Source organism: Triticum aestivum, chromosome 4D (genome assembly GCF_018294505.1).
Source record: "Triticum aestivum cultivar Chinese Spring chromosome 4D, IWGSC CS RefSeq v2.1, whole genome shotgun sequence".
Taxonomy (NCBI): Eukaryota; Viridiplantae; Streptophyta; class Magnoliopsida; order Poales; family Poaceae; genus Triticum; species Triticum aestivum.
In genome coordinates this window covers 295,066,983-295,092,664 of record NC_057805.1, presented here as the reverse complement: position 1 = coordinate 295,092,664, position 25,682 = coordinate 295,066,983, and the positions used below count along the sequence as shown (strand labels likewise).

General features: G+C 45.0%; 1 protein-coding gene across 1 annotated transcript; it reads left to right on the top strand.

Moving 5' to 3' along the window:
- Positions 1-627: 627 nt before the first annotated feature.
- LOC123096908 (uncharacterized) lies at positions 628-3,711 on the top strand (the record flags this gene model as incomplete). Its single annotated transcript, XM_044518705.1, has 2 exons — positions 628-852; positions 2,893-3,711. Coding segments are annotated over exons 1-2 (1,044 nt in total), but the record flags the coding sequence as incomplete, so codon positions are not given.
- Positions 3,712-25,682: the final 21,971 nt, after the last annotated feature.

Below are 25,682 nucleotides of genomic sequence, written 5' to 3'. Positions count from 1 at the left end.
GGTGACTCCAACTGATGCCAGCAGCCGAACGACAACAAGCGCAAGGCCCAGCAACCGGCAAGTGGTACCGGTTGAAGACCAGCAGCCGGAGGGGCAACCCAGCCCAAGCGTCAGAAGGACGTCAAGCCCGCTTGGTTGCTCGCCTTCTCCTTCGAGCAAACCCTTGATGCTCCCTAGAAGTTCCGCAGCGTGCGAAGCCGTCTAACCACACCACCCGGAAATGCCACTAGCTCACCAGAATCGCTAAGGGCGAGGGCCTGCCCCCTTCACCTACTGGCCCTCCGGCTCCGCCTCCTCAGCAGCCGGCGGCCCGTGCAGCCGGCATGATCCAAGATGAGTTCCCCGAAGCCAACGCCACCTATGTCGTCTTCACCAGTAAAGCCGACAACAAGCACAGCCGGTGCCAGCAACACCGAGAGGTGAACGACGTCGCCTCAGACGTCCTAGAGTTCATGCACTGGTCCGAAAGGCCCATCAGCGGGAGCCGTGCTGACCACCCGGCTGTGATGCCCTCGCCTGGTTCCTATGTCATGGTGCTGGATTCCACCTTTTCCACGGAGAGGCGATCTTGCCGCTTCTCCCGGATCCTGATAGACGGTGGTAGTAGCATCAACATCCCGTGACACCATGGAGAAGTTGGGCATCAAGGAGAAGCAGCTCCTGCCCAGCCGGACCGTCTTCCACGGCATTATACCCGGCCTTTCCGGCTCCCCGATCGGCAAGGTCAAGATAAATGTCATGTTCGGCGGCAAAGATCACTTCTGCCGCGAGCCGATCTGGTTCGAGGTGGTCGACCTGGACAGCCCCTACCACACGCTCTTGGGCTGGCCTGCACTGGACAAGTTCATGGCGGTACCGCACTATGCCTACCTCAAGATGAAGATGCCAGGCACCAAGGGCATCATCACCATAGCCGGCGATTACCAGAAGTCGGCCGCATGTGCTACCGCCACCAGTCGGCTGGCTGAGTCCCTCGTCATAGCCGAAGAGAAGCGTCTCCTTGCACGGGTAGTGGCCATGGCCAGCAGGCAGCCGGACATGCCATCTGACCCCAAGGACACGGAGGCTCAGGGCTCCTTCCAGCCGGCCAAAGAAACCAAGAAGATTGCCTTGGACCGAGAGCACGCGGAGAGGCACGCTATCGTAGGGACCAACCTCTATAGCGAATAGGAAAGCGAGCTCGTCGATTTCCTCCGTGAGAATCGGGACATCTTTGCATGGTCTCCCAAAGACATGCCGGGTGTTCCGACGGATTTCGCTGAGCACAAGCTGCATGTGAGGCTAGATGCAAAGCCGGTCAAGCAACCCCTCCGCCGCCTGTTAGAAGAGAAGAGAAGAATCGTTGGTGAAGAGATCGCCCGGCTTCTGGCAGCTGGCTTCATCATGGAAGTGTTTTATCCGGACTGGCTTGCCAACCCAGTCCTCGTGTTGAAGAAGAACAACAAGTGGCGTATGTGTATCGACTACACTAGCCTTAACAAAGCCTGCCCCAAAGATCCGTTTGCTCTGCCTCGGATAGATCAAGTGATTGACTCCACAGCCAGATGCGAGCTGTTGTCTTTCCTTGACGCTTACTCCGGCTACCACCAGATCAAGCTGAACCCGGCCGATCGGCTGAAGACTGCCTTCATCTCACCATTCGGAGCCTTTTGCTACCTGACCATGACGTTCGGCTTGAGAAATGCCGGCGCCACGTTTCAGCGTTGCATACAGAAGTGCCTCCTCAAGAAACTCGGCAGAAATGCCCACGTCTATGTAGACGTTATTGTGGTGAAGACGGAGAAGTGCGGCACCCTTCTGGAGGATCTCAAGGAGACCTTTGATAATTTGCGTCGTTTTTAAATCAAGCTCAACCCAGAGAAATGTGTCTTTGGAGTACCAGCCGGCCAGCTCCTCGGTTTCTTTGTCTGTGAATGCAGCATCGAGTGCAACCCCGTGAAGATCAAGGCCATTGAGCGGATGTAGAGACCCACCCGGCTGCGGGACGTCCAGAAGTTCACCGGGTGCTTAGCATCTCTCAGTCGGTTCACCAGTCGGCTGGGCGAGAAGGCCCTCCCCCTGTACCAGCTAATGAAGAAGACCACTTGCTTCGAGTGGAATGACAAGGTGGACGAGGCTTTTCTCCAACTCAAGAAGATGCTGACCATGCCGCCTGTCCTGGCCGCTCCGGCTGCTAAGGAACCCATGCTCCTCTACATCACCGCCACCAGCCGGGTAGTCAGCACCGTGATCATGGTTGAGCGCCCAGAAGACTGCAAGGCACAGCCGGTCCAGAGGCCCGTCTACTACCCGAGTGAGGTGTTGTCGGCCTCCAAGCAGAACTACCCCCACTACCAGAAGATGTGCTACGGCGTGTAGTTTGCCACCAAGAAGCTCAAGCAGTACTTCCAGGAGCACTCCATCACGGTCGTCTGCACCGCCCCACTTGCCGAGATCATAGGCAACAGAGATGCATCAGGCCGGGTTGCGAAGTGGGCCATCGAGCTGAATCCCCACACCATCCTATACCAGCCCCGCACTGCCATCAAGTCCCAAGCGTTGGCCGACTTCCTCGTCGACTGGGTCGAGACCCAGTACCTACTGCGAGCGCGGGATTCCACCCATTGGCGGATGCACTTTGATGGCTCGAAGATGCGCATTGGCTTGGGAGCCGGCATCGTCCTCACCTCTCCCAAAGGCGACAAGCTCAAGTACACGTTGCAGATTCACTTTGCCGCCTCCAACAACGTGGTCGAGTATGAGGCGCTCGTCCACGGGCTCCGACTAGCCAAGGAGATCGGCATCCGCCGAGTGTTGTGCTACAACAACTCAGACTTGGTGGTCCAGCAGTCGTCTGGCGACTGGGATGCCAAGGATGCAAACATGGCAAGCTACCGCTTCCTCGTCCAGCAGATCAGTGGGTACTTTGATGGGTGCGAATTCCTCAACGTACCATGGGCCGACAACGAGCAAGCGGATGCCCTGGCGCGGATTGGCTCCACCCGGCAAGCAATACTAGCTGGCATCTCCCTCCAGTGCCTGCGCAAGCTGTCTATCAAGCCTTCGCCGGAATCAGAGTCCATCTTCGTGCCGGCTAACCCCGGAGCAGTCGGATCTGGCTCAGGGACTACAGCAGTCGGCCCGGGGACTTCGGTGGGCGGCCCGGAGACTGCTGCACTCGAACCCGGCCCAGGGAGTTCACAACCTGGCCCGGGGGCTGCAGCACTTGGCCCGGGGACTTCAACGACGCAGCAAGCAGCAGCCGGCTCCGACCCGCCGCCTCCAAACCCAACTGCCCTAGTACCAGTGTCCGTGATGACAGTGGTAGAAGCACCATCATGGGCACAACCCATCCTCAACTTCCTGGTGAGTAGAGAGTTACCAGCCAACGAGATTCTGGCCCGGCAGGTGCAACACCGGGTAGCAGCATACACAATAGTGAACAGAGAGCTTGTCAGGCACAGCGTGACTGGTGTCTTCCAGCGCTGCGTAGAGCCTAAGAAGGGCATGTCAATCCTCAGAGATATTCACCAAGGCGAATGCGGCCACCATGCCGCCTCCAGATCCCTTATAGCCAAAGATTTTGGCCGACTGCTTTGGACGACTGCTTTGGACGACGCCAAGGAGTTGGTCAAGAAGTGCAAGGGGTGCCAACACTTCAGCTCCAAGCAACACCTGCCAGCTTCTGCACTCAAGACCATCCCCCTCACTTGGCTGTTTGCGGTCTGGGGGCTGGACATGGTGGGCCCATTCAAAACAGCACACTGCGGCATGACCCATCTGTTGGTTGCTGTGGACAAGTTCACGAAGTGGATTGAGGTGAAGCCAATCAAGAAGCTGAACGGTCCGACTGTTGTGACCTTCATCACAGACATCACCGTCCGGTACGGCGTACCGCATAGCATCATCACTGACAATGGCACAAACTTCGCCAAAGGCGCCTTGGCCCGTTTCTGCGTGACGTAGGGCATCCGACTGGACTTAGCATCCGTTGCCCATCCATAGTCAAACGACCAGGTGGAGCGAGCAAACGGCCTCATCTTGTCCGGCATCAAGCCCCGACTGGTCAAGCTGCTGGAGCGCTCGGCCGGCTGCTGGATCGAGGAGCTGCCGGCCGTCCTTTGGAGTCTCCGGACTACGCCGAACAAAGCAACCGGCTTCACTCCCTTCTTCCTCCTGTACGGGGCCGAGGCCGTCATCCCAACGGACATCGAGTTTGAGTCGCCTCGTGTCACCATGTACATGGAGGTGGAGGCGAAGGAGGCACGAGAAGACGGTGTCGACCTGCTGGAAGAGGCCCGACTGCTGGCACTCAGCCGGTCCGCCATCTACCAGCAGGGCCTGCACCGCTACCATAGCCGGAAGGTCGGGCCACCATCCTTCCGCGAGGGGGACCTTGTGCTCCGGCTGATCCAATGAACAGCCATCAGCACAAGCTCTCGGCCCCTTGGGAGGGGCCTTTCATCATCAGCAAAGCCCTGGGCAACGACTCCTACTACCTCATCGACGCGCAGAAGCCCAGGGCACGCAAGAGGGACGATTCCGACAAGGAAACAGAGCGCCCATGGAACGCGAATCTTCTCCGTCGATTTTACAATTGATGCACAGTATGTACCATGCTACCTTTCGTATTATGCAAAGACAACAGGTCCCTCGAGGAGCACTCGGGGGCTAACACTGGTCTGATCCAAAGTATCAGGTAGGGTATATGTATTTGATCAGACCACATATTGAACTTGTATTTATGTATGTGCCTTACAAGTGTATCTTCTTCTAGGCTAACTGTTTGAAGAACAAGACCAACCGTTCTAAAGTGAAATTCCAACATACAACAGGATCTCGTAGCTATATTGCAAACTGCGAGGCTCTTGTAAATAGCTGCTAGTTCCTTCTTTTTTCTATGCCATATTATCGTATCTATATTGACTTGTTCCAAATAAAGAGGAAAGCCCATGGGGACCAAAAAGAACCTAAACCAAATGCAGTGCAAATCTTCAAGGATTGCCATACCAGCAAGATGAAGGGCATGAGCACACCAGTTCAAGCCGCCGTTGTAAGTCCTTACTCCTCCTGCCTTTGAACTGATTGGTAGTGTGATGTGTTCATTTAACTGCTTGGTTTGCAGCCAATGTCAGTTACTCTATTCACTTTTATACACAGTTGTCTTAATGTATCATTTCACCTTACATGGTTTAAAAGAGATGAAGGATATTATTGTGGTCTTGATCTCTAATCTAGTTGTGATGTTCACGTGCGCACACAATGATACAATAGCCTGTTTGTTTTATATTTGTTTGCCCATGATATGAATGATGTCATACTATGTTCATCCTACTTTAAACCATGTCTCTTTATCCTTAGATGTCAACGAATGTGAGGAAATAGACAATACTGTAGGCATGCTACATACTTTTTGTTTTTGTCTCATTAGTAACTTATCTGGTACACTAATCTACAAGTTCAAACTTTCAGCAAGCTATAGAACAAATGATTCAACAACCACAACCATCTGAAGGTGACGAGGCTACCACAGGCACAATGTCACCTCTTGCTGCAGTGCGTCAGTATCTCTCCACTAACAGTGCAAAATGCACCTTCCTGCGTAATTCTGGGTTGGTTGTCAAGGTAACCTCGTCCAAATCGCATACTGAACAAAATTTTCCGGCTAGACAGAGTGATATATCTGTGCTCCAGACACAAGTCCAATCCCTAATGGACGTCGTTTCGGAAACAAGAAAAGTGGTTGAAAAATGTCGTCAAGACATGAATGGTTTTGAAACCAGACTATCAGACATTTGCTTCGTTGTTCAAGAGCAATGGCGGAAAAAAGGGGAAGATCATGCCGCTTAGATTCTACAGCCTGAAACATTAGCACTCAGGTCAAATGATTTGTGCTTCTATACATCTGATGGTGCTTTTATCTGCAAGGACTGTAAACTTCATGCAAATAGACCTTTTGTTGTATGGTTGGAATTTATTTTGTTGTGATACAACATTTATGATGCTGCCAAAGGCTGCAGTAATTACGATGCTATTTTTGTATAGTGTAGGTTTATCTTAGTAATGTATTCGGCCGAAAGCTTCGTAGGAGCCCAACATGCCAACATTCGTCGGGCCCATTCCAATTGGGCTAAAAACGATCATGGGCCGTAATTTGCATGTAGCCCACTAAAAATATCTGGGCTTAAATCAGCATAAGCTTTCATATTTTGCTGGTAGGCCTGTGCCCATAGTGGGCCTTTAACAGGCCTAAACATAATTTGGGCCCTCAGTAACAATAGGCCGTTTACAAGTGTAAATATCTTGAGCCCATAAAAAACATGGGCCTTTAATAGGCTGAAAGTGAGATTGGGCCCTGATTGTGCCAAATAACCCACTGGTCATTAGCAGGCCGAAATGGTGGCCCATTTACAATGCGGATCGTTCACAGGCCAAAATTCGAACGGTCCGTAAATGCGCCGACCTACTACACGGGCCTTTAACAAGCCGGAAGTTCGGTCAGGCTTGATTAGCGTCAGTATTATATAGGCCGTTAATAGGCCCGATGTGACGTTGGGCCACATATGGCCCATGGATTTCGTCCGACGTTAACAGGCCGAAAATAAAAACAGGTTGAAAGTGGCCCAAATCTATAGTGGGCCTCTAACAGGCCAAATGTCAAACATGGTCGAATATGACCCAAACCCTTCACGGTCGTTTATGGGTCGAAAGTTTCAATGGCCTATAAATGGGCCCAAATTAAGCAGGACCTTTAACAGGCCGGAAACACACTAGGCCGTAATTCGGCCCAAATACTTAGCAGACTGTTAACAGGACAGAAGTGACCATGGGCCGCGATGATGACAAGTTTAGGACGGGCCGTTGACGGACCGATTTGACACTAGCCGTACGGGCCTTAACTGAGAATGTTGGGCCTTTAGCTGGACCGGTCCATTATGGTCTGCAAAATTTTGTGGGCCTTTAGCTGGGCCGGCCCATTATGGTCCGCAAAATCTTGTGGGCCTTTAGTTGGGCCGGCCCATTTAATCTTGATGGGCCACTTTTGGGCCGGTCCACGTGTCAACATATCATAGGCGCATCTTGCCCATTGGATGAGTGACACCTGCGCCAACGCGGAGGTGACACGTGGTTCCGTCGGCCAATGAGAACTTTACACGTGGAAAATTGGCATTGGTCGTGGCTGTTAGCGGGTTATCGGATCCAAAACCGGAGCCGATAGCTTAACGGCGACCCATTATGGTGGATGCCATGTGTCGGTCACCCTTGATGAAAGCACTTCGATGACGCGTGCTACCTCTTGAGCACTGCGTTGGTTTTTCCCTTGAAGAGGAAAGGGTGATGCAGCAAAGTAGCGTAAGTATTTCCCTCGGTTTTTGAGAACCAAGGTATCAATCCAGTATGAGACCACACACAAGTCGCCTCGTACCTACACAAACAAATAAGAACCTTGCAACCAACGCAATAAAGGGGTTGTCAATCCCTTCATGGCCACTTGCAAAAGTGAGATCTGATAGAGATAATAAGATAAATATTTTTGGTATTTTTTATGATATAGATTGAAAGTAAAGATTGCAAAGTAAAATAGATTGGAAACTTATATGATGGAAAATAGACCCGGGGGCCATAGGTTTCACTAGTGGCTTCTCTCAAGATAGCATAAGTATTACGATGGGTGAACAAATTACTAGCGAGCAATTGATAGAAAAGTGCATAGTTATGAGAATATCTAGGCATGATCATGTATATAGGCATCACGTCTGCGACAAGTAGACTGAAACGATTCTGCATCTACTACTATTACTCCACACATCGACCGCTATCCAACATGCATCTAGAGTATTAAGTTCATAAGAACAGAGTAAGGCATTAGGCAAGATGACATGATGTAGAGGGATAAACTCAAGCAATATGATATAAACCCCAACTTTTTATCCTCGATGGCAACAATACAATACATGCCTTGCTGCCCCTGCTGTCACTGGGAAAGGACACCGCAAGATTGAACCCAAAGCTAAGCACTTCTCCCATTGCAAGAAAGATCAATCTAGTAGGCCAAACCAAACTGATAATTCGAAGAGACTTGCAAAGATAACAAGTCATATATAAAAGAATTCAGAGCAGATTCAAATATTGTTCATAGATAATCTTGATCATAAACCCACAATTCGTCGGATCTCGACAAACACACCGCAAAAAGAATTACATCGAATAGATCTCTAAGAGAATCGAGGAGAATCCAAAGAGAGAGAAGAAGCCATCTAACTAATAACTATGGACCCGAAGGTCTGTGGTAAACTACTCACACATCATCGGAGAGGCTATGGTGTTGATGTAGAAGCCCTCTGTGATCGATTCCCCCTCCGGCGGAGCGCCGAAAAAGGCCCCAAGATGGGATCTCACGGGTACAGAAGCTTGCGGCGGTGGAAATAGGGTTTCGTGGTGCTCTTGGATGTTTTTGGGGTATATGGATATATATAGGAGGAAGAAGTAGGTCGGTGGAGCTGCGAGGGGCCCATGAGGGTGGGGGCGCGCCCAGGGAGACAGGCGCGCCTCCCTGCCTCGTGGCCTCCTCGCTTCTTTCTTGACGTCCCCTCCAAGTCCCCTGGATCACGTTTGTTCCAAAAATCACTCTCCCGTAGGTTTCATTCCGTTTGGATTCCGTTTGATATTCCTTTTCTGTGAAACACTGAAATAGGCAAAAAAACAGCAATTTGCACTGGGCCTTCAGTTAATAGGTTAGTCCCAAAAATAATATAAAAGTGCTTAGTAAAGCCCATTAAACATCCAAAATAGATAATATAACAGCATGGAACAATCAAAAATTATAGATACGTTGGAGATGTATCAAGCATCCCCAAGCTTAATTCCTGCTCGTCCTCGAGTAGGTAAATGATAAAAACAGAATTTTTGATGTGGAATGCTACCTAACATAATCTTTAATGTAATTTTCTTTATTGTGGCATGAATGTTCAGATCGGAAAGATTCAGGATAAAAGTTTAATATTGACACAAAAAATAATAATACTTCAAGCATACTAACTAAGCAATTATGTCTTCTCAAAATAACATGGCCAAAGAAAGTTCACCCCTACAAAATCATATAGTTTGGTCATGCTCCATTTTTGTCACACAAGAATGCTCTCATCATGCACAACCCCGATGACAAGCCAAGCAATTGTTTCATACTTTAGTAATCTCAAACTTTTTTCAACTTTCACGCAATACATGAGCGTGAGCCATGGATATAGCACTATGGGTGGAATAGAATATAATGATGGGGGTTATGTGGAGAAGACAAAAAAGGAGAAAGTCTCAAATTGACGCTGCTAATCAACGGGCTAGGGAGATGCCCATCAATTGATGTCAATGCAAGGAGTAGGGATTGCCATGCAACGGATGCACTAGAGCTATAAATGTATGAAAGCTCAACAAAAGAAAGTAAGTGGGTGTGCATCCAACTTGCTTGCTCACGAAGACCTAGGGCATTTGAGGAAGCCCATTGTTGGAATATACAAGCCAAGTTCTATAATGAAAAATTCCCACTAGTATATGAAAGTGACAAAACAAGAGACTCTCTATCATAAAGATCATGGTGCTACTTTGAAGCACAAGTGTGGAAAAAAGGATAGTAGCATTGTCCCTTTTTATTTCTTTTATTTTTTGGGGCCTTTCTTTTTTTTGGCCTTTCCTCTTTTTTTCTCTTCTTTTTTTTATTTGGGACAATGCTCTATTAATGATGATCATCACACTTCTATTTATTTACAACTCAATGATTACAACTCGATACAAGAACAAAATATGACTCTATATGAATGCCTCCGGCGGTGTACCGGGATGGGCAATGAATCAAGAGTGACATGTATGATAAATTATGCATGGTGGCTTTGCCACAAATACGATGTCAACTACATGATCATGCAAGGCAATATGACAATGATGAAGCGTGTCATAATAAATGGAACGGTGGAAAGTTGCATGGCAATATATCTCGGAATGGCTATGGAAATGCCATAATAGGTAGGTATGGTGGCTGTTTTGAGGAAGATATAAGGAGGTTTATGTGTGATAGAGCGTATCATATCACGGGGTTTGGATGCACCGGCGAAGTTTGCACCAACTCTCAAGGTGAGAAAGGGCAATGCACGGTACCGAAGAGGCTAGCAATGATGGAAAGGTGAGAGTGCGTATAATCCATGGACTCAACATTAGTCATAAAGAACTCACATACTTATTGCAAAAATCTACAAGTCATCAAAAACCAAGCATTACGCGCATGCTCCTAGGGGGATAGATTGGTAGGAAAAGACCATCGCTCGTCCCCGACCGCCACTCATAAGGATGACAATCAAAGAACACCTCATGTTTCAAATTTGTTACACAACGGTTACCATACGTGCATGCTACGGGACTTGCAAACTTCAACACAAGTATTTCTCAAATTCACAACTACTCAACTAGCACGACTCTAATATTACCATCTTCATATCTCAAAACAATCATCAAGTATCAAACTTCTCATAGTATTCAATGCACTTTTTATGAAAGTTTTTATTATACCAATCTTGGATGCCTATCATATTAGGACTAATATAGCCAAAGCAAATTACCATGCTGTTCTAAAGGACTCTCAAAATAATATAAGTGAAGCATGAGAGATCAATAATTTCTATAAAATAAAAACACCACCGTGCTCTAAAAGATATAAGTGAAGCACTAGAGCAAAATTATCTAGCTCAAAAGATATAAGTGAAGCACATAGAGTATTCTAATAAATTCCGATTCATGTGTGTCTCGCCCAAAAGGTGTGTACAGAAGGATGATTGTGGTAAACTAAAAATCAAAGACTCAAATCATACAAGACACTCCAAGCAAAACACATATCATGTGGTGAATAAAAATATAGCCTCAAGTAAAGTTACCGATGGACGAAGACGAAAGAGGGGATGCCTTCCGGGGCATCCCCAAGCTTAGGCTTTTGGTTGTCCTTGAATTTTACCTTGGGGTGCCTTGGTAATCCCCAAGCTTAGGATTTTGACACTCCTTATTCCATAATCCATCAAATCTTTACCCAAAACTTGAAAACTTCACAACACAAAACTAGACAGAAAATCTTATGATCTCCGTTAGTATAAGAAAACAAATCACCACCATAAGGTACTGTATTGAACTCATTCTTTATATATATTGGTGTTAAACCTAATGTATTCCAACTTCTCTATGGTTCATACCCTCCGATACCAGCTATAGATTCATCAAAATAAGCAAACAACACACGAAAAACAGAATCTGGCAAAAACAGAACAGTCTGTAGTAATCTGGATCAAACGTATACTTCTGTAACTCCAAAAATTCTGAAATAAATTGGTGGACGTGAGGAATTTATCTATTAATCATATTCAAAAAGAATCAACCTAAAATCACTCTCCAGTAAACAATGGCAACTAATCTCGTGAGCGATAAAGTTTCGGTTTTTTACAGCAAGATCATAAAGACTTCACCCAAGTCTTCCCAAAGGTTCTACTTGGCACAAACACTAATTAAAACATAAAACACATCTAAACAGAGCTAGATGAATTATTTATTACTAAACAGAACCAAAAAGCAAGAAACAAAAATAAAATTGGGTTGCCTCCCAACAAGCGCTATCGTTTAACGCCCCTAGCTAGGCATAAAGGCAAGAATAGATCTAGGTATTATCATCTTTGGTATGCAATCCGTAAGTGGCTCTCATAATAGATACATAAGGTAATTTAATCTTATTTCTAGGAAAGTGTTCCATGCCTTTCCTTAACGGAAATTGGAATATAATATTTCCTTCTTTCATATCAATAATTGCACCAATCGTTCTAAGGAAAGGTCTACCAAGAATAATAGGACATGTAGGATTGCAATCTATATCAAGAACAATGAAATCTACGGGCACATAATTCCTATTTGCAACAATAAGAACATCATTAATCCTTCCCATAGGTTTCTTAATGGTGGAATCCGCAAGATGCAAGTTTAAAGAACAATCATCAAATTCACGGAAACCTAACACATCACACAAAGTTTTTGGAATCGTGGAAACACTAGCACCCAAATCACATAAAGCATAGCATTCATGATCTTTAATCTTAATTTTAATAGTAGGTTCCCACTCATCATAAAGTTTTCTAGGGATAGAAACTTCTAATTCAAGCTTTTCTTCATAAGATTTCATTAAAGCATCAACAATATGTTTGGTAAAAGCTTTATTTTGACTATAAGCATGAGGAGAATTTAATATGGATTGCAACAAGGAAATACAATCTATTAAAGAACAATTATCATAATTAAATTCCTTGAAATCCAAAATAGTGGGTTCATTGCTATGTAAAGTTTTGACCTCTTCAATCCCACTTTTACCAATTTTTGCATCAAGATCTAAAAACTCCGAATCATTGGGACGCCTTTTAACTAAAGTTGACTCATCTCCAGTCCCATCATTATCAAGATTCATATTGCAAAACAAAGATTTAATAGGAGACACATCAATCACTTTTAGATCTTCATCCCTATTATCATGAAAACTAGAAGAACACGCTTTTACAAAGCAATCTTTCTTAGCACGCATCCTAGCGGTTCTTTCCTTGCACTCATCAATGGAAATTCTCATAGATTTGAGAGACTCATTGATATCATGCTTAGGTGGAATAGATCTAAGTTTCAAAGAATCAACATCAAGAGAAATTCTATCCACGTTCCTAGCCAACTCATCAATCTTAGGCAATTTTTCTTCAAGCAAAGCATTGAAATTCTTTTGAGAAATCATAAATTCTTTAACACTAGTCTCAAAATCAGAGGGCATCTTATTAAAATTTCCATAAGAGTTGTTGTAGGAATTACCATAATTATTAGAGGAATTACTAGGAAACAGCCTAGGATTAAAGTTTCCTCTATAAGCGTTGTTACCAAAATTGTTCCTACCAACAAAATTCACATCCATAGATTCATTATTATTCTCAATCAAAGTAGACAAAGGCATATCATTAGGATCAGAAGAAACACTCTTATTAGCAATCAACTTCATAAGTTCATCCATCTTTCCACTCAAAACATTAATCTCTTCTATCGCATGAACCTTTTTACTAGTAGATCTTTCGGTGTGCCATTGAGAATAATTAACCATAATATTATCTAGGAGTTTAGTAGCTTCTCCTAAAGTGATTTCCATAAAAGTGCCTCCCGCAGCCGAATCTAAAAGATTTCTAGAAGCAAAATTCAATCCGGCATAAAATTTTTGTATAATCATCAATAAATTCGAACCATGTGTAGGGCAATTACGTATCATTAACTTCATCCTTTCCCAAGCTTGTGCAACATGCTCATGATCAAGTTGCTTAAAATTCATAATATCGTTTCTAAGAGAGATGATCTTAGCGGGAGGAAAATACTTAGAGATAAAAGCATCTTTGCACTTATTCCATGAATCAATACTATTTTTAGGCAAAGAAGAAAACCAAGTTTTAGCACGATCTCTAAGCGAAAACGGAAATAGCTTCAATTTAACAATATCATTATCCACATCTTTCTTCTTTTGCATATCACACAAATCAACAAAGTTGTTTAGATGGGTAGCGGCATCTTCACTAGGAAGGCCAGAAAATTGATCTTTCATGACAAGATTCAGCAAGGCAGCATTAATTTCACAAGATTCGGCATCGGTAATAGGAGCAATCGGAGTGCTAAGAAAATCATTGTCGTTGGTGTTGGAAAAATCACACAATTTAGTATAATGTTGAGCCATCATGACAAACAATCCAACACATAAGCGCACAAGAAGCAAGCGAAAAGAGACGAACGGAAAAGAGGGCGAATAAAATGGCAAAGGTGAAGTGGGGGAGAGGAAAGCGAGAGGCACATGGCAAATAATGTAAAGCGAGGGATAAGAGTTTGTGATGGGTACTTGGTATGTCTTGACTTGACTTGGCGTAGATCTCCCCGGCAACGGTGCCAGAAATCCTTCTTGCTACCTCTTGAGCACTGCGTTGGTTTTTCCCTTGAAGAGGAAAGGGTGATGCAGCAAAGTAGCATAAGTATTTCCCTCAGTTTTTGAGAACTAAGGTATCAATCCAGTAGGAGACCACACACAAGTCGCCTCGTACCTACACAAACAAATAAGAACCTTGCAACCAACGCGATAAAGGGGTTGTCAATCCCTTCACGGCCACTTGCAAAAGTGAGATCTGATAGAGATAATAAGATAAATATTTTTGGTATTTTTATGATATAGATTGAAAGTAAAGATTGCAAAGTAAAATAGATTGGAAACTTATATGATGGAAAATAGACCCGGGGGCCATAGGTTTCACTAGTGGCCCCTCTCAAGATAGCATAAGTATTACGGTGGGTGAACAAATTACTGTCGAGCAATTGATAGAAAAGTGCATAGTTATGAGAATATCTAGGCATGATCATGTATATAGGCATCACGTCCGCGACAAGTAGACCGAAACGATTCTGCATCTACTACTATTACTCCACACATCGACCGCTATCCAGCATGCATCTAGAGTATTAAGTTCATAAGAACAGAGTAACGCATTAGGCAAGATGACATGATGTAGAGGGATAAACTCAAGCAATATGATATAAACCCATCTTTTTATCCTCGATGGCAACAATACAATACGTGCCTTGCTGCCCCTGCTGTCACTGGGAAAGGACACCGCAAGATTGAACCCAAAGCTAAGCACTTCTTCCATTGCAAGAAAGATCAATCTAGTAGGCCAAACCAAACTGATAATTCGAAGAGACTTGCAAAGATAACAAATCATACATAAAAGAATTCACAGGAGATTCAAATATTGTTCATAGATAATCTTGATCATAAACCCACAATTCATCGGATCTCGACAAACACACCGCAAAAAGAATTACATCGAATAGATCTCCAAGAGAATCGAGGAGAACTTTGTATTGAGATCCAAAGAGAGAGAAGAAGCCATCTAGCTAATAACTATGGACCCGAAGGTCTGTGGTAAACTACTCACACATCATCGGAGAGGCTATGGTGTTGATGTAGAAGCCCTCTGTGATCGATTCCCCCTCTGGCGGAGCGCCGGAAAAGGCCCCAAGATGGGATCTCACGGGTATAGAAGGTTGCGGCGGTGGAAATAGGGTTTCTTGGTGCTCCTGGATGTTTTTGGGGTATATGGATATATATAGGAGGAAGAAGTAGGTCGGTGGAGCTGCGAGGGGCCCACGAGGGTGGGGGCGAGCCCAGGGGGCAGGCGCGCCTCCCTGCCTCGTGGCCTCCTCGCTTCTTTCTTGACGTCCACTCCAAGTCCCCTGGATCACGTTTGTTCCAAAAATCACTCTCCCGAAGGTATCATTCCGTTTGATATTCCTTTTCTGCGAAACACTGAAATGGGCAAAAAAACAGCAATTTGCACTGGGCCTTCGGTTAACAGGTTAGTCCCAAAAATAATATAAAAGTGCTTAATAAATCCCATTAAACATCCCAAAAAGATAATATAATAGCATGGAACAATCAAAAATTATAGATACGTTGGAGACGTATCAACGCGGCATTTATCGTCATGGAAGTGGACACTTCCATGATGACAATTTTGGTAATGTCATGGAACACTTCTAGGACAGCACAGGTATGAATATCTTGATTTTGTCATAAAATCGTCATGGAGGTACATGCATGAAAGAAAACGTGATCTACTGTGACAAACACGTATCATCATGGAAGTGTATTTTTTTGTAGTGTTTGTTGTTTCGCACGATCCATTGATACAAACCCGATTAAACAGGCAAGGGCGGGATTTTTCCCGCGCTGTAGATGATACTAGCCATACATTTCAAAGGCAATTTTAATGTATGCAAACTGAATAATTAAGTAACAATATGAGATCTAGTAAAACTAAAAACACATATGATTTATTGTGTTAGAGTATAGTAGTAGTGCTGTATTGCATAGTTGTTAGATGTAACATGCTAGAACGTGTAGAGATGTACTTTCGAGGGCCTATAGAGAGAAATTGGGCATAAAGTGTATTCAAATATTTGTATTTGTCTTCATAGCATTTGTAACTCATATGTACAGTTTGTACAGTAGACGTGAATGCTTGTTCGCTCTTACGAAACCAGTACAACAATAATGGGGTGGCGTGCGCCAATTTAGGCACTAGCACGTTGGCCTACTCGGCTCCACAGAGAGAGTGAGAGAAGAGATAAATATACGGGCGGTCAGTGTATTTCAAACGAAAAGCGTAATACGGTCACCGGACTTCAGAATACGCTCATAACGGTCACTATATACGTTTCGCGGTGATTATATGGTCACTTGCTCACCGTTCAGCATTGGATTGCACCCTGTTGACTGGCCAAATACTCTGCGTGGCACTATGTTGACTAGTTAAATTGACCACGTTCCTTGTGGGTCCACGTGTCAGTTCGCATAGGAAAAAGGTCAGATAAACACAAATTTACGCAGGCGCGATAAGACTCCAACCCGTGCGCGGGAAGCACCTGGTTGTGTATGTGTCTGTCAGGGCCTGTTGTGTGCGCATGCATGTGTAGGTTGAGCACAGCGTGAGAGTGTGTGTTGGTCGTGTGGTGTGTGCATGCATGCGTGCGTGTGTGCGTGTGAGTGTTGCGTGCATGTGTGGTTGTGTGTGTACGTGTGAGTGTTGCGTGTGTGCATGGCTGCGTGTGTTCATGTGAGTGTTGTGTGCATGCAGTTCGTGTGCATGCGTGCGTGTGTGTATAATCACCACACCAGCTCTTGTGTGTTAAAACAGACGGCTCAGCATACCAATACAAGGCCACTTTGTCCGCTGTGCCGCGGTTATGACTTCGAACCGCCGTCCAATATTTTTTATTGTTTGTTTTCATTCTTATACACGCCTACAGGTGGGCCCAATGGTAGTGAGATAATGTGATGCAACACTAGAGGTGCCACATGGAGCGTTTAACTGGTCAACTAGTCATGCCTTGAGCAAATACAAAGTTGTATGGTGAGCCCGTGACTGTATAATAACCACAAAACATAAATGGTGACCGTAATGAGTGGATTCTGAAGTCCAATGTCCATATCATGCTTTTGCTTCAAATACAATGATCACCACTGTATATATCGCGAGAGAAAGATGAAACATGTGTGAATGTGCTGGGGGCGTACTTTTAGAGGACCTGGAGATAGTTTGTGTGCGTACGTGAAAGGGGCATAGAGGGGGTGTATGCGATGGAGAGAAATGCTCTTCGTTTCTCTTTATTATGACTTACATCATATATATTATAAAAATATAAAAATTCACAGTGCGGAATAAATATCATTGTGGGCACCATGCAATGCAAATTAACGTTCATACTCCTCCATATAACTTTGTAATGTTGTATATATGTAGAAATTCTAAAATAATTTTTTGGCCACACTTTGTGTGGTTTTATTCAAAAGGAATGTTATATGTGAAATAAACGTGAAGAGAGGGCTTTTTAGATCAATGGGGTACGTGATGTAACATGTGTGAATGTGTAGTTGATCTATTTGGCAGGGCCTAGAGAGGTATGTGTGTGTATTACGTATTCAAGAGAGGCATGGATAGAGGGGCCGGCGGGGGGACGTGGGAGAGATAGCATGAGAAATGAGAGAGGTCTAGAGAGAGAGAGAGACGAATATGATGTCACGGCGAGAGATGCCCTTGAGTGTGTATATGCAAGGGGCGATAGAGGCACGAGGAGAAAAAGTCTTGTGTGGTGTCTATGTTGGTATGTGTGGGTGTGAGAAGATAACGAGACCTGGGGGTAGAGGGTGTGCCACCGCGTGAGGTCCGGTGGGCCGAGGTGAGGCCCTTGGTTCGGTTCTGTCATGCGCCACATTGGTCGGCCCGTGACGCATTTAGGGAGACTCATGGAGGACTAGCCGTACAAGACAAAGATAGCAGAGTCGTGAAGGACATGTGTCCACTGACAAAGCCGGCTAGGATTTGTAACCCTAGGTCCTTGGACTAAGGTAACCCCATATCTCTAATATTATTATTCATCCAACCTAACTTTAAGGGGCATCCTACAGAATGCTCTGCTAGAATCATACTCGTCAATTAGGAAGAGAGGTGGAGACAATGCGTGAGAGACAGGCCTAAAGATAATGTGCGTGCGGGAGACACATAGGCAGGTCTATGTATATAGAAAGGGTCGATGGGGATTGTGCGTGTGTATGCTTGTGAGAGGAAGAGTGCTTGTGATAAAGGTTAGTGAAAACAGTCATAAATGGTTACAAGAGGGAGGGAGGGTTATATCGAGAGAATGTCTGCGAGAAAGACACCTCAGGAGAGAGTGTGTGAGCATGTGTGAGAGACCACCGATGGAGAGTGAAACTACACGTAAAAGACTAATGTACACATTGATTAAAAATATAAATTGTATCCAAATATTAGGATGGGATCATGATATTTGCAATTCGCATAAGGAACGGTCATTGATCCATCAGACATCTATATTCTATCGAATTTGAGCATGTTTATGTTATTATTCGACATAATTGATACGTCTCCAACATATCTATAATTTTTTATTGTTCCATGCTATTATATATTCTGTTTTGTATGTTTAATGGGCTTTATTATACACTTTTATATTATTTTTGGGACTAACCTACTAACCCAAGGCCCAGTGCAAATTGCTGTTTTTTGCCTATTTCAGTGTTTCGCAGAAAAGGAATATCAAACGGAGTCCAAACGGAATGAAACCTTTGGGAGCATGATTTTTGGAACAAACTTGATCCAGAGGACTTGGAGTGGACATCAAGAAATCAACGAGGAGGCCACGAGGCAGGAAGGCGCGCCCCCACCTCGTGGGCCCCTCGTGGCTCCACCGACCTACTTCTTCCTCCTATATATACCCATGTACCCCGAAACCATCGAGGAGCACCACGAAACCCTATTTCCACCGTCGCAACCTTCTGTACCCGTGAGATCCCATCTTGGGGCCTTTTCCGGTGCTCCGCCGGAGGGGGAATCGATCATGGAGGGCTTCTACATCAACACCATAGCCTCTCCGATGATGTGTGAGTAGTTTACCTCAGACCTTCGGGTCCATAGTTATTAGCTAGATGGCTTCTTCTCTCTCTTTGGATCTCAATACAAAGTTCTCCTCGATCTTCTTGGAGATCTATTCGATGTAACTCTTTTTGCGGTGTGTTTGTCGAGATCCGATGAATTGTGGGTTTATGATCAAGATTATCTATGAACAATATTTGAATCTTCTCTGAATTCTTTTATGTATGATTGGTTAGCTTTGCAAGTCTCTTCGAATTATCAGTTTGGTTTGGCCTACTAGATTGATCTTTCTTGCAATGGGAGAAGTGCTTAGCTTTGGGTTCAATCTTGCGTTGCTCGATCCCAGTGACAGTAGGGGAAACGACACGTATTGTATTGTTGCCATCGAGGATAAAAAGATGGGGTTTATATCATATTGCTTGAGTTTATCCCTCTACATCATGTCATCTTGCCTATGCGTTACTTTGTTCTTATGAACTTCATACTCTAGATGCATGCTGGATAGCGGTTGATGTGTGGAGTAATAGTAGTAGATGCAGGCAGGAGTCGGTCTACTTGTCACGGACGTGATGCCTATATACATGATCATGCCTAGATATTCTCATAACTATGCTCAATTCTATCAATTGCTCGACAGTAATTTGTTCACCCACCGTAATACTTATGCTATCTTGAGAGAAGCCACTAGTGAAACCTATGGCCCCCGGGTCTATTTTCCATCATATTAATCTCCCAACAACTAGCGATTTCTGGCGCCGTTTATTTTGCAATCTTTACTTTCAATCTTTATCATAAAAATACCAAAAACATTATCTTATCATCTATCAGATCTCACTTTTGCAAGTGGCCGTGAAGGGACTGACAACCCCTTTATCGCGTTGGTTACAAGGTTCTTATTTGTTTGTGTAGGTACGAGGGACTTGAGTGTGGCCTCCTACTGGATTGATACCTTGGTTCTCAAAAACTGAGGGAAATACTTACGCTACTTTGCTGCATCACACTTTCCTCTTCAAGGGAAAACCAACGCATGCTCAAGAGGTAGCAATAATTGATCCACACAGTTAGTATTTTGAACTCCAGACAATGCATCGCTTTAGCAATCGAATATAAACGTGAGTATAGTTCATGTTGTGTGTGTAAAGCACATTATACATACAAAAGTTACACAATAAACATTATAAATAGCTAGCTATGACTAGCATACATTTGAATTCAACTGAAGGTGGTTTAAAAAATTCGAATTCAACATGAAGTCCATTCAATTATTTGAATTCGATATCATGACATTTGTAAATCATACCTAAATTATGGGTCACCAATCTTTGCTCTGCTTTTGTACATAATAGCATATATAGTCGTGTACAAAATAGATTCAAATTTACCTCCTCCATTCCAAAATAATCGTAGTTATACAATTTTCAAGTGTCCAAATTTCAAAAAGAAGCGCATAATTTAATGGGTTGTCAAACATACAAGGTCAAATTTAACATTGTCTATTTAGGTCAATCCTCAAAGTTCAAGAGTACTCTAAACGTGAATGCTTCTGTTTCAAAATTTCGAACGAAGCGCCAAAAGAACCTTGACTCGCCCGAAACCGCGTGAGACCAATGTTTGGTAGAAGGAAATTACTTTTCTAACTCCGACCCGTGAAACCTACCGGCCCGACGTCCAAAGGTCTAAACCAGGGTAGGTTTGTAGCTTCATCTAGACGCCACGCAACCGCCTCCAAAAAACATTCATACACAATGGCCGCCTAAGCACACATGCGCGCGGCCAAAATCGCTCCCGCCCACTACATGGGACACCTGGGATTACCATCCTACCCCCGACCCGCAATAGGTTCGAAATTTAAGAGGGGGGCAAAGTTTGTACTTTCCCCAAATTTCAAACAAGCGCGTCCCATCTGTTCAAAAAAACCAAAAACAAGCGCGTCCCAGACCGAAACATGGTTCTCCCTTAGCTCCCCCCGCACCCCCCCCCCATGCCGTCTGATTCCCAATTCATACTCCGTGGGCGCCAAAACTACCTCTCCACCAGCCGCGAAACCCCGGCGTCCTCCGTCCGCCACCCCATCCCACCCATCAACCGCCACCCTCCTCCATCACATCGGAGCCGATACCCCGACGTCGTTGTCCACCGCAATCACAACCGCAACGCCCTCCATGGCTAGTAGTTGAAGTTGAGGCCGAGCTGTCTCCAGGACGCTGATGTGCGCCGTACCCGAGCCAGTTCAACCACGTCGTCCTGCGCCTCACCGCTGTCGCTCCAACTTCGCCACCATCCACAGCACCGGAGCTGTTCCCGCTACACCATCCTTCGTTGCCTTGGATATGCTTCCCCTCCGCTGACAGACAGCCACCGCAACACAATCAACAATTTGGCCATGGGTTTGTCCAAGGCTCCACCCTCCTCCAAAACATCGGTTCCCCCGGTAAAAACAAGAAAATCGCCGCGACATCTGGAGGACACAGCACTAGCAACCGGAAATGGTACTCCTCTTTCCCTTATTTGTGCAAATCTTACGTGTTTGCTTGCATGGTATTCATCCCACAGAAGACACTAGTTGACCGCTTCTTCCTACACCTTCTTCCTGATACTAGATGTTCCTAGTAACTCGCGATGCACAAGGTTTCTCCTCATATACTATTTCACCTTAGCTAGAGGTCCGTCGCCCCCCTGGATTTCAATTCCTGGTCAGTTGATTCCCAATTAAAGGAAGCATTCCCCGGCGTACAGGTGCTAGTCCTGAAGGAAATATGCCCTAGAGGCAATAATAAAGTTATTATTTATTTCCTTATATCATGATAAATGTTTATTATTCATGCTAGAATTGTATTAACCGGAAACATAATACATGTGTGAATACATAGACAAACAGAGTGTCACTAGTATGCCTCTACTTGACTAGCTCGTTGATCAAAGATGGTTATGTTTCCTAGCCATAGACATGAGTTATCATTTGATTAACGGGATCACATCATTAGGAGAATGATGTGATTGACTTGACCCATTCCATTAGCTTAGCACTCGACTGTTTAGTATGTTGCTATTGCTTTCTTCATGACTTATAGATGTTCCTATGACTATGAGATTATGCAACTCCCGTTTACCAGAGGAACACTTTGTGTGCTACCAAACGTCACAACGTAACTGGGTGATTATAAAGGTGCTCTACAGGTGTCTCCAAAGGTACTTGTTGGGTTGGCGTATTTCAAGATTAGGATTTGTCACTCCGATTGTCGGAGAGGTATCTCTGGGCCCACTCAGTAATACACATCACTATAAGCCTTGCAAGCATTGTGACTAATGAGTTAGTTGCGGGATGATGTATTACGGAACGAGTAAAGAGACTTGCCGGTAACGAGATTGAACTAGGTATCGAGATACCGACGATCGAATCTCAGGCAAGTAAAATACCGATGACAAAGGGAACAATGTATGTTGTTATGCGGTCTGACCGATAAAGATCTTCGTAGAATATGTGGGAACCAATATGAGCATCCAGGTTCCGCTATTGGTTATTGACCGGAGAGGTGTCTCGGTCATGTCTACATAGTTCTCGAACCCGTAGGGTCCGCACGCTTAACGTTACGATGATAGTTATATTATGAGTTTATATGTTTTGATGTACCAAAGGTTGTTCGGAGTCCCGGATGTGATCACGGACATGACGAGGAGTCTCGAAATGGTCGAGACATAAAGATTGATATATTGGAAGCCTATGTTTGGACATCGGAAGTGTTCCGGGTGAAATCGGGATTTTTCCGGAGTACCGGGAGGTTACCGGAACCCCCCGGTAACTTAATGGGCCTTAGTGGGCCTAGGTGGAAGAGAGGAGAGGAGGCTAGGGCAGGGCCGCACGCCCCTCCCCCCAATCCGAATAGGACAAGGAGAGGGGGGCGGCGCCCCCCCTTCCTTCCTCCCCTCCACCTCTTCCCCCTCTCTCCTAGTCCAACATGGAAAAGGGGGGAGTCCTACTCCCGGTAGGAGTAGGACTCCTCCTGGCGCGCCTCTCCCCTTGGCCGGCCGAACCCCCCCTTGCTCCTTTATATACGGGGGCAGGGGGCACCTCTAGACACACAATTGATCATTGATCTCTTAGCCGTGTGCGGTGCCCCCCTCCACCATATTACACCTCGATAATATCGTAGCGGTGCTTAGGCGAAGCCCTGTGTCAGTAGAACATCATCATTGTCACCACGCCGTCGTGCTGATGAAACTCTCCCTCAACACTCGGCTGGATCGGAGTTCGAGGGACATCATTGAGCTGAACGTGTGCTGAACTCGGAGGTGCCGTGCGTTCGGTACTTGATCGGTCGGATCGTGAAGACGTACGACTACATCAACCGCGTTGTGTTAATGCTTCCGCTTTCGGTCTACGAGGGTACGTGGACAACACTCTCCCCTCTCGTTGCTATGCATCACCATGATCTTGCGTGTGCATAGGAATTTTTTTGAAATTACTACGTTCCCCAACAGTGGCATCCGAGCCTGGTTTTATGCGTTGATGTTATATGCACGAGTAGAACACAAGTGAGTTGTGGGCGATATAAGTCATACTGCTTACCAGCATGTCATATTTTGGTTCAGCGGTATTGTGAGATGAAGCGGCCCGGACCGACATTACGCGTACGCTTACACGAGACTGGTTTCACCGTTGCGAGCACTCGTTGCTTAAAGGTGACTGGCGGGTGTCTATCTCTCTCACTTTAGTTGAACCGAGTGTGGCTACGCCCGGTCCTTGCGAAGGTTAAAACAGCACCAACTTGATAAACTATCGTTGTGGTTTTGATGCGTAGGTAAGAACGGTTCTTGCTAAGCCCGTAGCAGCCACGTAAAACTTGCAACAACAAAGTAGAGGACGTCTAACTTGTTTTTGCAGGGCATGTTGTGATGTGATATGGTCAAGACATGATGCTATATTTTATTGTATGAGATGATCATGTTTTGTAACCGAGTTATTGGCAACTGGCAGGAGCCATATGGTTGTCGCTTTATTGTATGCAATGCAATCGCCATGTAATTGTTTTACTTTATCACTAAGCGGTAGCGATAGTCGTAAAAGCAATAGTTGGCGAGACGACAACGATGCTACGATGGAGATCAAGGTGTCGCGCCGGTGACGATGGTGATCATGACGGTGCTTCGGAGATGGAGATCACAAGCACAAGATGATGATGGCCATATCATATCACTTATATTGATTGCATGTCATGTTTATCTTTTATGCATCTTATCTTGCTTTGATTGACGGTAGCATTATAAGATGATCTCTCACTAAAATTTCAAGATAAAAGTGTTCTCCCTGAGTATGCACCATTGCGAAAGTTCTTCGTGCTGAGACACCACGTGATGATCGGGTGTGATAGGCTCTATGTTCAAATACAACGGGTGCAAAACAGTTGCACACGCGGAATACTCAGGTTAAACTTGACGAGCCTAGCATATGCAGATATGGCCTCGGAACACTGAGACCGAAAGGTCGAGCGTGAATCATATAGTAGATATGATCAACATAGTGATGTTCACCATTGAAAACTACTCCATTTCACGTGATGATCGGTTATGGTTTAGTTGATTTGGATCACGTAATCACTTAGATGATTAGAGGGATGTCTATCTAAGTGGGAGTTCTTAAGTAATATGATTAATTGAACTTGAATTTATCATGAACTTAGTACCTGATAGTATCTTGCTTGTCTATGTTAATTGTAGATAGATGGCCCGTGCTGTTGTTCCGTTGATTTTTAATGCGTTCCTTGAGAAAGCAAAGTTGAAAGATGATGGTAGCAATTACATGGACTGGGTGCGTAACTTGAGGATTATCCTCATTGCTGCACAGAAGAATTACGTCCTGGAAGCACCGCTGGGTGCCAGGCCTGCTGCAAGAGCAACACCAGAAGTTATGAACGTCTGGCAGAGCAAAGCTGATGACTACTCGATAGTTCAGTGTGCCATGCTTTACGGCTTAGAACCGGGTCTTCAACGACGTTTTGAACATCATGGAGCATATGAGATGTTCTAGGAGTGGAAGTTAATATTTCAAGCAAATGCTCGGATTGAGAGATATGAAGTCTCCAATAAGTTCTACAGCTGCAAGATGGAAGAGAATAGTTCTGTCAGTGAGCATATACTCAAAATGTCTGGGTATAATAATCACTTGATTCAACTGGGAGTTAATCTTCCGGATGATAGTGTCATTGACAGAATTCTTCAATCACTGCCACCAAGCTACAAGAGCTTCGTGATGAACTATAACATGCAGGGATGAATAAGACAATTCCCGAGCTCTTCGCAATGCTAAAGGCGGCGGAGGTAGAAATCAAAAAGGAGCATCAAGTGTTGATGGTCAATAAGACCACTAGTTTCAAGAAAAGGGGCAAAGGGAAGAAGAATGGAAACTTCAAGAAGAACAGCAAGCAAGTTGCTGTTCAGGAGAAGAAACCCAAGTCTGGACCTAAGCCTGAGACTGAGTGCTTCTACTGCAAGCAGACTGGTCACTGGAAGCGGAACTGCCCCAAGTATTTGGCGGATAAGAAGGATGGCAAGGTGAACAAAGGTATACGTGATATACATGTTATTGATGTGTACCTTACTAATGCTCGCAGTAGCACCTGGGTATTTGATACTGGTTCTGTTGCTAATATTTGCAACTCGAAACAGGGGCTACAG